Below are 16683 nucleotides of genomic sequence, written 5' to 3'. Positions count from 1 at the left end.
GAGTTCGAGACCAGCCTGACCAACATGGAGAAACCCCATCTCTACTAAAAATACAAAAATTAGCTGGGCATGGTGGTGCATGCCTGTAATCCCAGCTACTCGGGAGGCTGAGGCAGGAGAATCGCTTGAACCTGGGAGGCGGAGGTTGCAGTGAGCCGAGATCGTGCCATTGCTCTCAAGTCTGGGCAATAAGAGTGAAACTCCGCCTCAAAAATAAATAAATAAATAAATAAATATTAGCCAGGTGTAGTGGTGAGTGCCTGTGGTTCCAGCTACTCCAGAAGCTGAGGTGGAAGGATGACTTGAACCCAGGAGTTCAAGACCAGCCTGGGCAACATAGCAAGACACCCCCCACCCATCTCTATAAAAATTAAAAAATTAGTCTGGTGTAGTGGTGTGTGAATGTGGTCCCAGCTACTCTGGAAGCTGAGGTGGGAGGATCTCTTGAGCCCAGGAGGTTGAGGCTGCAGTGAGCAGTGATCACACCACTGCACTCCAGCCTGGGTGACAGAGTGAGACCCTACTCAAAAAAACAAAACAAAACAAAACAAAACAACAAAACAAAAAAAATCTCAGGACCTCGGGCTACCGTGGGCCAACATTCCATCTGGCAATAATTGGCAATCAGCTGGGCTGGGTGGCCACTGTCCTCTTTAGATGGGATCTGCTCTGCACTCTACTTTGCAGTCACCACGTTTCTTGATCATCTCCCGACACCCAGCTAGCTTCCCTTGTTTGAAATTTTTATCTGGTCTCTGTGGGTATTTGAGTTCTCAAAACGAGTGTCCATCAGAACTACCTGAGCTCCTATTAAAATGCAGATTCTGCCAGGTGCGGAGGCTCAAAAAAATAAAAAAATAAAAAGCAGATTCCTGGGCCTCATCCAATTTGGAATGTCCGGGGTGGAGCTCAGGGGTTGAGTTTGCAACCCCTGCCTTACCTAACAGTGTGTTCCCAGGTCCCCGTGCCCAACAGGTGCTTTTTGGGCCCAGTAATATCTGCTTCTACTCCTAGGCGTGGGTCTGTCAACATCTCTGTTTCTGTCTCTCTGCAGGCTGTCTCTCAAGGTGGTCTCTTCTGCTGCTAGCAACTCAAAAATCCCAACAGCACTCCCTATCCTTTCCCTGACCCCAGACCGCTGCCAAGCCTGTTCTCCCCCATTACAACATAGTCTCACTCAGGGCCTGATCTGCTCCAAAACTCGCCCAGGTCTCCAGCTCTCCTCTACCACCCAACACCCTGGGCTCACTTTTGGATAGGAAATAAACTCTTTATTTTTGTAGTTATTGGCTCTGGGTGTTTCTGGGGGTTACTCTGAGAGCCCCAGGGCTTTGGAGGAGCCAACACAGCAATCACTCCCCACCCTCACCTTCGCTGTACCCCAGGGCCCAGTTGCTATCTCTAGGAAGGGCAGAGGCACCAGCCAATCTACTTGGCACCACATTCACACCACCAGGGGCCCCAGGGATGAGGAAGAAACTTAATTAGTCACTATAGGCCTATTATACGCCCTTCTCTCCCCTGCACCCCAGTCACAGCCATATACACACACAGTATGTGGGAAGGACAGAGTCCTGGCTTTGGCCCACCTCCAGCCTTGGAAAGGTGGGCCTAGGGGACTACCCATCCCTCCTGTATAAGGAACTGTTCCAGAGCTGGGTATGGCAAGGGGGCTGGGGGAAGAGCTTGTCACCAGCCAGAACCTGCTAGGAATCCCACTCTGCCCCATCCCCTCTGTCCTCCCAACAAGCCCTCTCTTCCCTCTTCCTTTTCACTTCTCATGATCACTGGCGCGGAAGTGGGGATTGTGCGTTATGGGTGTAAGAAAGAGAGATGCCCTGGTGACCAGATGGAACCAGATGTGGGCACAGTTTTGTGGCAGGTTGTCCAAGACAGGTAAATTCTCCAGCTGAGGCTCCAGGATATGCCTGGTGTTGGCGTTATAGGCACAATGGCCACAGCTGTCTCTGGTGAGCTTTGATTCCACACAGGTTTTCAGTAGTGTCCCTGGAGGGTGAGATGCAAAAGAAGAGGAGGTACTGGTTTGTGTTGAGAGGTAAGGGTGGGAGGAATCAGGAGCGGGCCCAATCCATATTGAGAGGAGCAGAAGAAACAAATATTCCTGATCCATAGCGGGGGAGAGTGCAGAGTGGGGGTGGTTCTAGTCTTTATTTACGGATGGAGAGGGCCGAGGCAGAGGTTGTCCAGCTCTGTATTCCGCGTCAGAGAGAAGAGCTGACCCTGGCTAGGAGCAGGGGAAGGCAGAGGCAGAGATGGTCTTTGTGCCGGCCCCCGCACACAGCAAGTAGGAGGTGCTGGCAGAAGCTCTACCTTTGATCTCACCCAGCATCCTGCAGAGAACCCTTCCTGCAGCGCTTTCCTCACCTTCCCCATCACACACGCCCCGAGCAACTGGGCGGAAAGTGCAGACAGGGGCTTCTCCAGATCAGCGAGTTCACAGGACTGAGGCCTCGCGTGCATATTCATTCGCACCACGTTTTTTCTTTCCCAATTCTGCACACACAATCCTCTGCCTTCTTCCAACGCTCCACCACCCGCCTTCCCTCGGGGCGTCCGGAACCGGCGGTGACGCGGATGAAAGGCTTAGCCTTAAAAACTTCCCGGCCGTAGGCTGGGCGCGGTGGCTCAGGCCTGTAATCTCAGCACTTTGAGAGGCCGAAGAGAGCGGATCACCTGAGGTCAGGAGTTCGAGAGCAGCCTGGCCAACATGGCGAAACCCCGTCTCTACTAAAAAATACAAAAATTAGTCGGGCATGGTGGTGCGTGCCTATAATCCCAGCTCCTCGGGAGGCTGAGGCAGGAGAATCGCTTGAACCCGGGAGGCGGAGGTTGCAGTGAGCCAAGATCGCACCACTGCACTCTAACCTGGGTTACAGAGTGAGACTCCGTCTCAAAACAAAAAAAAAGTTCCGGCCGGGCTCCGCCTCGCAGTCAGCCGGCTGCATCCTAAGCCCAAGTCCCAAGCAGCCACTGACTCCTCCCAGCGCTGCGAACTACAAGTCCCGCCATCCCTCGCGCGCTCCCTACGGCCGCTCCCGCGTTCCTACAGGCGCCGCTGGGTAAGTCGGCCAAGAGTGCCTCCCATTGGTCTCTTCGCCCTGTCAATCACCTGGGAGTATTGAGGGGCGGGGCGGAGGTGGAGATCCGGATCCGGAGCGGCTGAAAGGCGGAAGTGGAGGCCGGAGCCTGGGACACCGCCGGGGGGGAGAGAAGCGGATCCCGTCCGAGCCCCGGCCCCAAGTAACGCCGCCGCCCCGGAGCCGCCGTGAGTATGCTTGTCCCAGGACCTGGTGTCTCGCCTGCGTTGAAGCATCTCCAGGGCAGCCCTTCCTCCCGCCCAGCCCCAGTTTAGGGGGATACTGACCCCTCCCCCGACCCGTAGCCCCCCTTGAGGGGTTCCCCAGGCGTCGGGCCATAGGAGGTGGGGAGCTTCTTTCCTTAGCTTACCTGCCTTTCGTGAGCCTTAAGGAAACCGCTATGACTGTCCTCTGGCCTGTCCATTCTGGTTGTGGGAGAGAGGTACCCTAAGTTCCGCTCCCCCTGCTTCCAGAATCGGAGGATCTTTGCTAGGTGTGAAGGAACCTGTCCCTCTTCTCTTTTAGAAGTGACAGGGAGTGTTGTCTGTCGCCGTTTTCCTTCCTCCTGTCCCACAAAACCAGTTGTCCCCTCTAGCCCTAGAGGAATATCTCGATTTCCTTTGGGGGAGGGGGGTCGTCTGGGTGAGACCGTTCCACACGCACAGAAGTGTGTTTGCGCTCCCGCAACTCCTTACTTCCTCTCTTTCCTCAAGCCAGAGAACCAACCAGGACCTCAGCAGAGTTTAAAGTCTGGGTCACTTACTAGAAATGAGCTGTTTTCTTGCTTTGCCCCTTCTGTCTCCCAGCCCTGTCCTCTAGTTATGTTGTTCTCTGAGTGTCTCTCTCTTCCTGCCTCTGAAGAATTTAGCTGAGGTTTGCTCAATCCTAGCTACAGATCACAGATCAGGGTGGATGTGCCCATTCATTATCTTCTTTCCCCTCCCCCCTTGCTCCAGGCTCAGTTCTGTCCTCCCAGAGCACGTGAGTGGTTTCCCAGCCGCCTCAAAGGGACTGCTTTTCTTGGGACTGCTGTCCGTGTGTCTATAGGGAGGAGAATAAGACCCAAAATGAGGAGTCTGGAATTGAAGGGCCATCTCTTTCCCACTCCCAAACACACACACATACACCTCCCTGAGCAACAGGTCCACATCACGCCAGGGTCTGTCTGCAACCCCTTCTGGGCTTGGACTTATTACTGAGGACTAAGTCAAGATCACAATGGCAGTTCTGGATTTTTAATTGTAGCCCAAGGAATTCCCATACATGCCAGAAAGCGCAAGTTCCCTCAACCATATTGACTGATCCTTGTCTGTTGGTTGGGGCTTAGGTGTGTGAAATAGTTGCTGTCTCAGACCAAGCTCTGTTATGTGGCCAAAGTACAGGCCGGAGACTGTACCTTAACGAGGAGTAGCCTGGCTCTGAGGCCATGACTGACCCTTGCTATCTACAGTGGAGGAAGGGACGGAAAGCCGTGCAGTTTGTGGGAGCTTCTGTAGCTCTTCAGTGTTCTGGGCTACCTTTATCACCCTCGCTTGCCACTTAAAAGTGCTATGTTTTTTGGCCTTGAAGTGTGTTTGAGTGCTTCTGGACAGTGGCTAGTATCTGATTCCTACAGTCTTTTGAGTAGAGCTAGGATGTACTTAGTTCACTTTTTTGTTTGTTTTTGAGATGGAGTCTTGCTCTGTCGCCCAGGCTGGAATGCAGTGGCGTGATCTTGGCTCACTGCAACCTCTGCCTCCTGGGTTCAAGCAGTTCTCCTGCCTCAGCCTCCCGAGTAGCTGGGATTAACAGGCACCTGCCACCACACCCGGCTAATTTTTGTATTTTTAGTAGAGACAGGGTTTCACCATGTTGGCTGGGCTGGTCTCGAACTCCTGACTTCAGGTGATCCACCCGCCTCAGCCTCCCAAAGTGCTGAGATTACAGGCGTGAGCCACTATGCCCAGCCTACTTATTTCACTTTTTATCGGACAACAGAAGAAGCCTTCCTTATTAGGGTCAACAGCTGGATCACAGGCTCTGTATCTGTGTGGGCTCCTTTGGGGCTCATTGGAGACTTCTTCAACCAACCTAGTTTCTCTGATCTGGTCAGCCTGGGCATCTGAGGGGCAGGGCCAGAGAGGCCTGACTGCTCACTGGCCGTTGGTCTCTGACCAGACTTAACATCTTTAGTAGACCGCAGTTTGTCACTCTTCAGGAGTGCTGGGATGAGGCCGACCAGCCTTCTGAGGAGACCTTCTTTTCTTTGTCTGGACATGCTCTCCCAGCTCTGACTCTGAAATGACTTTTTTTTTTTTTTTTTGAGACGGAGCCTTGTTTTGTCACCCAGGCTGGAGTGCAGTGGCGCAATCTTGGCTCACTGCAGCCTCCGCCTCCCGAGATCAAGGGATTCTCTTGCCTCAGCCTCCTGAGTAGCTGAGATTACAGCCATGTGCCACCACGCCCAGCTAATTTTTGTATTTTTAGTAGAGATGGGGTTTCACCATGTTGGCCAGGCTGGTCTTGAACTCCTGACCTCAGGTGATCCACCCACCTCAGCCTCCCAAAGTGCTAGGATTACAGGCATGAGCCACTGCACCCAACCTGAAACGACTTTGAAGGGGAAGCTCTGCCATTTAGAGAGACGAGGAAGGCCCCAGTGCTTTGGGTCGTTATGCAGCCACTTCTGGCACCCAGAAATTATAGAGTCCAAGCAGAGGTCTGACTCTGCCTGGCAGAAAGAGCGATGGCTCCGTGTGCGACAGAACCCCTCCTTTCTGATGCTGTTCCTCTCCTGCCCTCTTGCCTCTCACAATTAGAGGGCTGTTAAACTGTAGAGGGGCAGTAACACTAATTTTTAAAAATCATTTTAAGATTGCAAAATTATTTTCATACATATTCCTCATAGGTGCCCTGGGAAATAGTGGGGCTTGTTTCCCCACTTTGTTTTTAATTTTTATTATTACTTTTTTTTTTTTTTTTTTGAGTAAGATAAGGCAAGTATGTGTCCCTGCTTTAGAAGGGATGCAGAAGGAACTTAAGTAGTTTGCCTAAGATCATACATTTAGAAAGTGGTAGAGCTGGGGCTTGGATTTGGGGTCAGATGTGACCTGATCTTCTAACAGTGGGCCCTTCTTCGGCCTGGTTTGTTCGTTAAATGAATGAACATGCAGAGTGAGCACGCCGCTGCACGAGGGCAGACTCTTAACTCTTTAGCCCTCCTCATCACTAGCGCTCCTCTGTTTTTGTTTTCTTCCCCAGCATCTACCCGACCTCCTGTCTTCTCTCTTGACCCCTTTCACCTCTGCCTCTGAGGGCCAAAACAGTTAGGAGTCCCAAGTCAGTACTCTTCAGGGCCTGAGAGTTTGCTGACATCTACGTGTCATTAATTTTTTTGGGACCCTGAAAGTCCTAATGGCTAGAAAATGAAAGTGAAAGTGAGTGAACTCAGGGGTCCCACTGGGCAGGGTTAAGGGGGAAGCAGCAGAGCGGGCCTCTGGTTAGTCCTCTGTTTCCCCTGTGGTGCCGCCTGCTGCTTGCAAGTGGGAAGAATGTGGCTTGCCACCAGGAGCTCCTGTCACTAGAATTTACATGGAAACAGAGCAAGATCATACAGTTAAATTCAGCCCCACCAAGCAAGTACTTAGACCTTCTACTTTTTTTTTTTGAGTCGGAGTCTCGCTCTGTCGCCCAGGCTGGAGTGCAGTGGTGCGATCTTGGCTCACTGCAAGCTCCGCCCCGCGGGTTCATGCCATTTCCTACCTCAGCCTCCAGAGTAGTTGGGACTACAGGTGCCCGCCACCATGTCTGGCTAATTTTTTTGTGTTTTTAGTAGAGATGGGGTTCTGCCGTGTTAGCCAGGATGGTCTCGATCTCCTGACCTTGTGATCCACCCTCCTTGGCCTCCCAAAGTGCTGGGATTACAGGCGTGAGCCACTGCGCCTGGCCAGACCTTCTACTTCTAACTCTTGCCCAGTAAATAGGCAGTGTGGTTGGGTGGAAGGCACTATAACTTCGGAGGCAGTTGGACCTGAGTTCTCATCCTGATTCCCCCACTTACCAGTTGTGTGACCCTGGGCTTGTTACTTGACCTCACTGAGCCTGTGTTTCTTCTGGTAAAATGGGGATGCTAAATACCTTGCAGAATTAGAAACAAAGAAAGGAGCTAGTTCAGTGCTGGCAGACTGGATGTCCACAAAATAGCAGTTACCTCTGATGGGTAGGTAGGGGTAGGGGTTTGAAGGTTTTTTGGTTTTTTTTTTTTGAGACAGTCTCATTCTCATTCTGTTGCCCAGGTTCAGTGCAACCTCTGCCTCCCGGGTTCAAGTGATTCTCCTGCCTCAGCCTCCTGAGTAGCTGGGATTACAGGCACCCGCCATCATGCCTGGCTAATTTTTTTTTTGTATTTTTGTAGAGACGGGGTTTGACCATGTTGGCCAGGCTGGTCTCAAACTCCTGACCTCAGGTGAGGTGATCTGCCTGCCTCATCGGCCTCCCACAGTGCTAGCATTACAAGCATGAGCCACCGTGTCCGGCTGATTTTTTTTTTTTTTTTTTTTTTTTGAGATGGAGTTTCACTCTTGTCTCCCAGGCTGGAGTGCAATGGCGTGATCTTGGCTCACTGCAACCTCTGTCTCCTGGGCTCAAGCGATTCTCCTGCCTCAGCCTCCTGAGTAGCTGGGATTACAGGCGTATGCCACCATGCCCAGCTAATTTTTGTATTTTTAGTAGAGACGGGGTTTCTCCATGTTGGCCAGGCTGGTCTCGATCTCCTGACCTCAGGTAATTGTGCCTGGCCTCAACACTGATTCTGATTCAACATGTGTACCAAATGTATGCTGGGGCTGGGCACAGCGGCTCATGCCTATAATCCCAGCACTTCAGGAGGATCGCTTGATCCCAGGAGTTCAAGACCAGCTTGGGGGCCAGGTGTGGTGGATCACGCCTGTAATCCTAGCACTTTGGAAGGCTGAGGCTGGCAGATCACCTGAAGTCAGGAGTTCGAGACCAGCCTGGCCAACATGGTGAAACCCCATCTCTACTAAAAATACCAAAATTAGTCAGGAGTGGTGGCACATGCCTGTAATCCCAGCTACTCGGGAGGCTGCGGCAGGAACCTGGGAGGCACTTCAACCTGGGAGGTGGACGTTGCAGTGAGCCGAGATTGCACCACTGCACTCCAGCCTGGGCAACAAACCAAGACTCTATCTCAAAAAAAAAAAAAACAAAAAACCCAGCCTGGGCAACATAATGAGACCCCATGTCTAAAACAAAAACAAAATGTCTGCTGGGATGCCTTGTACATTGCTTGATGGTTTCACAAATTGTCTCATTTCGTAGACATTGAACAGAATTGATGTGGGTTGTATTCACATTTTATGGAAGAGAACGCTGTGCCACTTCAGTTTTTCTCAGTTGTAAGCGTTTTAATATTAAAACAGTCCTGTAACTATTATAGATTAGAATGGGAAGTTTGCATGAATTGAAGCTATCACAGGAAACTTTAAAAAAATTATTTTTGAGACAGGGCCTCTCTCACCCAGGCTGGAGTGCAGTGGTACGATCACAGCTTACTTTGGCCTTGACCTCCTGGACCCAAGTGATCCTCCCACCTCAGCCTCCTGAGTAGCTGGGACTATAGGCATGTGCCACCATGCCCGGCTAGTTTTTGTATTTTTAGGAGAGACAGGGTTTTGCCATGTTGCCCAGGCTGGTCTCAGAACTCCTGGGCTCAAGTGATCCTCCTACTTCGGCCTCCCAAAGTGCTGGGATTATAGGCTTGAGCCACTGCACCTGGCCAAAGACAGTATTTTGGTTGTAGCCAGCTGCTTTGGGTTCAACTCCCAGATTTCTGGGAGTTTCCTCTCCCCTGACTTGAGTGAAGGGTACATATGTTCGGACTGTTTGAGAAGCACTGCTTCAGGCAGAATTTATAAACTAGGACGTGCCAAAATCCAGGTAATCATGCTTTCAACAACCTTGGCAGAGGAGAATTGGAATATTTTTGGCGTCCTCTGCATTAATAGCTTGGTATCGTAAGAGATTACTTTTCCAATTAAATAGCCCCATCCTCTATGTATAAGAACAGTAATACAAATAAAAGCTAAACTTTTATTTTTGCCATGTGCCAGGCACTCTTGTGAGCCCTATGTGTTGACTCCTTTAATCCTCCAACAACCCCAGGAGGTAGTTTCTGTGTTTAATCCCCATGTTAGAGTGGGGGGCTATGTAGTAATGGCAGAGAAGGGGTGTGCTCTTATCGCTATTCAATACAGCCTCTCCTTGACCCATCTCTGGGCTAAATGCCTACTGTTCACTTTGCCTAGAAGGCTCTTCTCCACCTCACGTGCCTGGAAACTGCATCTCCCTACTTTTCTCTGAAAGCTCAGTTTGAATGCCACTTCCTCTGTGAAGCCTTCCCTTGCCCCAAATGGCCTGAGGGCTTGTCTCCTACATGGGCTCTCCTCTCAGCTTCTATCTCATTGTTCCTTATTTGCCTCATTCTCTGGTGGGTGAGCCCTTTAGGGGCACAGGTCGGGTCCTGTTTGATCTTTGTGTGTTTAGGACCTGGCATGGCACTCAGCATAGTAGGCCCCCTACTGAAGTTGTTAAAGGAGCGGGCAGACATTCAAACCTGCCCTTAGAGCAAACACCAAACACCTGCCCTGCCCACTTCTTTTTTTTTTTTTTTTTTTTTGAGATGGAGTCTTGCCCTCTCACCCAGGCTGGAGTCCAATAGTATGATCTTGCTCACTGTAACCTCCGCGTCCTGGGTTCAAGTGATTCTCCTGCTTCAGCCTCCCTAGTAGCTGGGATTACAGGTGTGCACCACCACGCCCGTCTAGTTTTGCACTTTTAGTAGAGACGGGTTTCACCATGTTGACCAGGCTGATCTCAAACTCCTGACCTCATGATCTGCCTGCCTCAGCCTCCCAGTGCTGGGATTACAGGCATGAGCCACTGTGCCCAGCCTCGCCCACTTCTTTTTTTTTTTTTTTGAGACAGAGTTTTGCTCTTGTTGCCCAGGCTAGAGTGCAATGGCGCAATCTCAGCTCACCACAACCTCCACCTCCTGAGTTAAAGAGATTCTCCTGCCTCAGCCTCCCGAGTAGCTGGGATTACAGGCATCATGTGCCACCACGGCCGGCTAATTTTTTGTATTTTTAGTAGAGATGGGGTTTCTCCATGTTGGTCAGGCTGGTCTCAAACTCCCGAACTCAGGTGATCCACCCGCCTCAGCCTCCCAAAGTGCTGGGATTACAGGTGTGAGCCACCATGCCTGGCCGTCACCCACTTCTTTTAACACACACTTCCCTTCCTTTCTTCACACACTTCGGATGTCATGAACCTATGATTCAAACTTAAATCCATCTGATCCCACAGGTTGAGCCATATCTTTGGTCTTTCCCCCAGAAAGTTGCTCACAGACAAATGGGAGAGCAAACAGGTCAATAGAATCAATGTTACAGTACGGATGATGGGAAGCAGGTCACAAACTCAGTTTCCAGAAGTTAAGACTCTCCAAATCTCCATTTCTGGTGAAGGGTTTAATGGGACAATGAGGGCGTGGCCCTGACTGGCCACAGTCCAGCTGACTGGCTTCTGCCGTGTGTGTATCTGATGGCAGGACAGAACGACCGTGCTTCTGCAGTTGTGTGTGGTGAGGCAGCACTGACCCCAGACCAGTACTTAGCAAGGATCAGTGGAAGCAAATTTCGCTCTGCCTGTGGATGCTGTTCTGCATGTCTGCACAAGGCTCGTTCCTGAGTGAAGATGGCTTAAGAAAGTGGTGGCAGCAGCTGTTTAGACCAGTGGTATGAGCAGCCCTCACATGTGTATTCCACAGATGGGATCTTTAACATTCCCTGGTCCTGTGCCTGCAGTACTTGGATATATATCTCTGCTCACCTTGAGGCTGGTCTTTTTTTTCTTTCTTTCTTTCTTTTTTTATTTTTTTTGAGACGGAGTCTTGCCTTGTCGCCCAGGCTGGAGTGCAGTGGCGCAATCTCGGCTCACTGCAAGCTCCCGGGTTCACGCTATTCTCCTGCCTCAGCCTCTCGAGTAGCTGGGACTACAGGCTCCCGCCACCACGCCCGGCTAATTTTTTGTACTTTTAGTAGAGGCAGAGTTTCACCATGTTAACCAGGATGGTCTCGATCTCCTGACCTTGTGATCCGCCCGCCTCAGCCTCCCTTTTTTTTTTTGCTTTTGAGACAGAGTCTTGCTCTGTTGCCCAGGCTGGAGTGCAGTGACACCATCTTGGCTCACTGCAACCTCTGTCTCCTGGGTTCAAGTGATTCTCCTGCCTCAGCCTCCCGAGTAGCTGGGACTACAGGTGCACGCCATCATGCCCAGTTAATTTTTATATTTTCAGTAGAGACGGGGTTTCACCATGTTGGCCAGGATGGTCTTGATCTCTTGACCTTGTGGTCTTCTTGCCTTGGCCTCTCAAAGTGCTGGGATTACAGGTGTGAGCCACTGTGCCTGGCCAATTTTTGATTTTTTTGTAGAGACGGGGTCTCCCTGTGTTGCCGAGGCTTAATAAACTTATTCTTTCAGAATACTTTTAGAAAAGTTATGAAGATAGTACAGAGTTTTCTCACAATCCCCCACACATAGTTTTCCCTGTTATTAACATCTTATGTTAGTATGTATTTTACATTAAAGTCCATCCTTTATTCAGATTTCCTTAGATTTTTACCTGATGTCCTTTTGCTGCTCCAGGATCCCATGTTACTATATTCATGGTCTCCTTAGGCTCCTCTTGGCTGTGCCAGTTTCTCAGACTTTTCTTGTTTCTGATGACCTTGACAGTTTTGAGGAGTGCTGGGCAAGCATCTAAAGAGGATCTCGGCCAGGCGTGGTGACTCACGCCTGTAATCCCAGCAATTTGGGAGGCCGAGGTGGGTGGATCACTTGAAGTCAGGAGTTCGAGACCAGCCTGGCCAACATGGTGAAGCCTTATCTCTATTAAAAATACAAAAATTAGCCAGGCATGGTGGTACCCACCTGTAATCTCAGCTACTCAGGAGGCTGAGGCACAAGAATCGCTTGAACCAGGAGGCGGAGGTTGCGGTGAGCCAACATCGTGTCACTGTGCTCCAGCCTGGGCTGGAGACAGAATGAGACTCCATCTCAAAAAAAATAATAAAGAGAATCTCTTCTCAACTGGGATTTGTCCAGTATTTTTCTCTTTTCGACAGAGTCTTGCTCTGTCACCCAGGCTGGAGTGCAGTGGTGCAATCTCGGCTCAAGCCATTCTCCTCAGCCTCCCAAGTAGCTGGGACTACAGAAATGCACCACCACGCCTGGCTAATTTTTGTAGAGACAAGGTTTCACCATGATGTCCAGGCTGGTCTCAAACTCCTGAGCTCAAGTGATCTGCTCACCTTGGCTTCCCAAAGTGGTGGGAGTACATGCGTGAGCCACCACGCCTGGCTATGTCCAGTGTTTTTTCATAATTAGACTGTGCCAGGTTTTGGGAAGGAGGACCAGAGAGGTAAAGTGCTGTTTTCATCACATCATGTCAAGGGCACATACAGTCCACAAGCCTTTCCATGACTGATGTCAACCATGATCACTTGGCTGAGGTGACGTGTGTGAGGCTTCTCTGTAAAGTTGTTCTCCCCTTCCCCTTTCCATGCTGCATGCACCCTTTGGAAGAAAGTCACTATGTGTAGCCCACACTTAAGGAACAGGGACTTATGTTCATGTTCCCCTTGTTGAGGGCGGAGTAGCTACATGAGTTACTAAATTCTTTTTTCTTTCTTGAGGTGGAGTCTCACTCTGTCGCCCAGGCTGGGGTGCAGTGGCGCAATCTCGGCTCACTGCAAGCTCCGCCTCCCGGGTTCACGCCATTCTCCTGCCTCAGCCTCCCGAGTAGCTGGGACTACAGGCGCGCACCACCACACTCGGCTAATTTTTTTGTATATTTTTTTAGTAGAGATGGGGTTTCTTTTTTTTTTTTTTTTTTTTTTGAGATGGAGTCTGTCTCTGTTGCCCAGGCTGAAGTGCAGTGGCACGATCTTGGCTTACTGCAAGCTCCGCCTCCCGGGTTCACGCCATTCTCCTGCCTCAGCCTCCTGCGTAGCTGGGACTACAGGCGCCCGCCACCATGCCTGGCTAATTTTTGTATTTTTAGTAGAGATGGGGTTTCACCTTGTTAGACAGGATGGTCTCGATCTCCTGACCTCGTGATCCGCCCGCCTCAGCCTCCCAAAGTGCTGGGATTTCAGGCATGAGCCACCACGCCCGCCCTGAGATGGGGTTTCACCGTGTTAGCCAGGATGGTCTCAAGTTCCTGACCTCGTGATCCACCTGTTTCGGCCTCCCAAAGTGCTGGGGTTCCAGGCGTGAGCCACTGCGCCCGGCTGAATTATTAAATTCTTCTATACGAGAGACTTGTCTGTTTTCCCTCATTTATTTTTATTTATTTATTTATTTTTTGGAGATGAGTTTTGCTCTTGTCGCTCAGGCTGGAGTGCAAAGGTGCGATCTTGGCTCGCTGCAACCTCCGCCTCCCGGGTTCAAGTGATTCTCCTGCCTCAGCCTCCCCAGCAGCTAGGATTACAGGCACATGCCACCACGCCCGGCTAATTTTTGTATTATTAGTAGGAACGGAGTTTCACCATGTTGGCCAGTTTGGTCTCGAGCTCCAGGCCTCAGGTGATCCACCTGCCTCAGCCTACCAAAGTGCTGGGATTACAGGCGTGAGCCACTGCACCTGGCCTATTCTCCCCCGTTTATTTGTTCAATTATTTATATCAGTATGGACTCCAGGATATTTATTTTACACTTTGGTTTATAATCCAGCGATAAGGCCGGGCACAGTGGCTCATGTTTATATTCCCAGCACTTGGAGAAGCCAAGATGGGCGGATCACCTGAGGCCAAGAGTTTGAGACCAGCCTAGCCAACATGGTGAAACCCTATCTCTACTAAAAATACAAAAATTAGCTGGGTATGATGGTGCACGCTTGTAATCCTAGCTACTCTGGTGGCTGAGGCAGGAGAATCGTTTGAAGCAGGGAGGTGGAGGTTGCAGTGAGCGGAGATCCTGCCACTGCACCCCAGCCTGGGCAACAGAGTGAGACTTTGTCTCAAAAATAAATAAATAATCCAATGTTACTTTGTTTTATTGCCCAAAATGTTTCAGCTTTGCCCATTGGTTGCTCTTTTAGCCTCCTTTGACCTGCCCAGTCATTGTGAGGATTTTTGTTTTTGTTTTTTGGTTACTTCTTTACGTTTTGGCACTGCCGGATTTTTGGAGACAGACTCACTCTGTCCCCCAGGCTGGAGTGCAGCCGCAGGATCTCGGCTCACTGCAGCCTCTGCCTCCCAGATTCATGCAATTCTTGTGCCTCAACCTCCTGAGTAGCTGGGATTACAGGTGCACGCTACCATGCCTGGCTAATTTTTGTATTTTTAGTAGAGACGAGGTTTCCCCATGTTGGCCAGGCTGGTTTTGAACTCCTGACCTCAAGTGATCCACTTGCCTCAGCCTTCCAAAGTGCTGGGGTTACAGGCATGAGCCACCGCGCCCTGCCCCAGGCTTACTTTGTGTATTTCGTGCCAGAGTCGTAGATTCAGCTGGCTCTCCAAGGCCACTGCCTTTTTAGCAAATGTTTTCTCTCAGGTATGTTGACATAGAGTGATGTGGATGCCTTGAGTTATTTCTTCTCTTGATGGTTAGTCATAGTTACTGAAGACTCTGGAGTTGGAAAAGGTAGAGGTGGACCTGGGAAATCTACCCCCTGAGAATCAACTGCAGTTCTGGGAGTTCTTCTACTCACCCATTCATACTGCTCTTACCCCTGCCTGATGCTATGACTGATCCAAAAAATGGTCTGATTTGGTCTTTCCTTTGGAATTTACCTATGGAGTTGGGAAGATGAGGTATGTGTATATAATCGTTCTCTATTTCAGGTGCTAAGTTCTCCAGCTAAACCTTCCCAGACTCTGGGTCTTGTAAGAGATTCCACATGGTCCGGGCCAGTCAGTGTCTTTTGCTGCCCTTCCAAAATGGACTGCCCCCATGGGACGGTTTGTGGCTGTTGGCGGATTCAGGGTAGGCTGTCACTTTGTGCCATGATCCTGAATCATTGAATAGCTGAAATCCTTCCGTTGTACTGTCATCTCTCTGAAAGTGTGTAACTTGAGCCCTGCTGGAAACACTAACTTGGGATCTTAACAGTAGTTGGTTTACAAGCCTGTTGCCTTCTATTCATAGCTCCATGTATGTCCCCTTCAGGTGGCTGTCAGAGGCATCCCAGGCGTGGAGGAGGGTGTGGGTGGCCTCCCTAACCCTGGCTGCTCTCCTAGACATCAGATTGCTCTCTGAGCTGCTCAGACAGCATGGTGATTAATGACGCCAGTTTCCAAACCTCTAAGTATTTGCAGCCTGGTTTTTAAAAGGAACTCTGCTTTCTTTGTCAGCTGCTCTATTCCTGTCCCCTCCCCCTCTCCATAACTGAACTGCTTCTTCCCTTTCCTGAAAGAGGCTTTGAGATGGAAGGAAGGGTATTTGGGCTTTAAGATGCTTTGTGGGCTGGGCGCGGTGGCTCATGCCTGTAATCTCAGTACTTTGGGAGGCCAAAGCGGGGGGATTTCTTGAGCGCAGGAGTTTGTGATCAGCCTGGGCAACATGATGAAACCCCATCTCTACCAAAAAAAAACCAAGATGCTTTGTGTTAATGGGGCTTTTTTTTTTTTTTTTTTAAGAGGTTATGGTTTGCATGGTTGGGGCCTTCACCCCATGCAGATTTATTGGATGGTGATGGTTTCTGCCCTCCATTTTTGTGGTTTTGGGAGCTAGTCTCCAGAGGATACAAGATTGGGGTTGTTGACAGGACACTGAGTATCTTCTAGGAAACTGGGGAAAGATGTCCTCTTCAGCATTCTCTCCAAATGAGAGGTGCTGAAGAATGGAGTCCCGGGAAACTGGAGGTAAGAGGAATGTGTGAATGTTGTCTGAAAGATGAAGTGAGGAGTCCGCCTCCTTCACAGGGAACTGAAGGCGCAGGGGCTCCCCTGCTGCAGAACATGTACTGAATGCTTCCCCATGCCAGGCCCTTTGCTGAGAGTCTCACATGCGTCATCTTCCTGGCAGTCCTGGAGACGCGGGTGGTACTGGTCTCTCCATTTTACATGTGAGGAAATGGGTTCAGTGACAACACCAGGCCACCCTAGTAAGTGGTGCCTCCAGAACTTGAACTGAAGTTCAAGTTGTCTGACTCCAGCACTTGTGCTCTTAAGCCCTGTGCAGTAGGGACGGAGGAAGTCCTCCCTGGGGAAGTGAGGCAGCTCCTCAGCTGCTCTGTGGCTCTGTTAGGGGACCCGAGCTGTCTGGCAGATGAATGCAGATTTAAGCCCTCAACTTCCCCTGTTCACTTGCCAAGTGTAAGCAGGTGGTACCTCTCACATCCGCGGTTCACCGTATCTGTGCTTACCTACTATGGGTCAGGCTTGCTGTTATGTGCTGTTAACACAAAGGAAACCCATTGTCCAGCCTTTGAGAATTTTGTAATGTGGTTGTTTTCATCTGCAACAGTGCCTTTAATTTCTCTTGCTTTCTCACTCACAACCCTCAGTCCCCCAAGTTCTGCAGC

The 16683-nt window shown here is 50.3% G+C and overlaps 1 protein-coding gene and 1 long non-coding RNA gene across 5 annotated transcripts in view; one reads left to right on the top strand and one right to left on the bottom strand.

The window, feature by feature from the left end:
• Window positions 1–1249: 1249 nt before the first annotated feature.
• Window positions 1250–2504, bottom strand: LOC134760491 (uncharacterized). Its single transcript, XR_010137995.1, has 2 exons — window positions 2386–2504; window positions 1250–2007 (listed from the first exon to the last, which is right to left on the bottom strand). It is a non-coding gene; the product is annotated as an uncharacterized LOC134760491 (long non-coding RNA).
• A 657-nt stretch (window positions 2505–3161) lies between these two features.
• Window positions 3162–16683, top strand: part of RAB5C (RAB5C, member RAS oncogene family) — a 30249-nt gene continuing 16727 nt past the window's right edge. The window contains exon 1 of one of the 4 annotated variants that reach the window (XM_054546239.2): window positions 3162–3286. Coding sequence is in view for 1 of the 4 variants with exons in the window: in XM_024234294.3 (XP_024090062.2) it covers window positions 15058–15143 (86 nt within the window). In the remaining 3 variants the exon portion in view is untranslated. 4 annotated transcript variants of the gene reach the window in all.

The sequence above is a fragment of the Pongo abelii genome, chromosome 19, assembly GCF_028885655.2.
Source record: "Pongo abelii isolate AG06213 chromosome 19, NHGRI_mPonAbe1-v2.0_pri, whole genome shotgun sequence".
NCBI classification, from domain to species: Eukaryota; Metazoa; Chordata; class Mammalia; order Primates; family Hominidae; genus Pongo; species Pongo abelii.
Note: the sequence above shows the minus strand (reverse complement) of the source record. Positions and strands in the feature narration are given on the sequence as shown.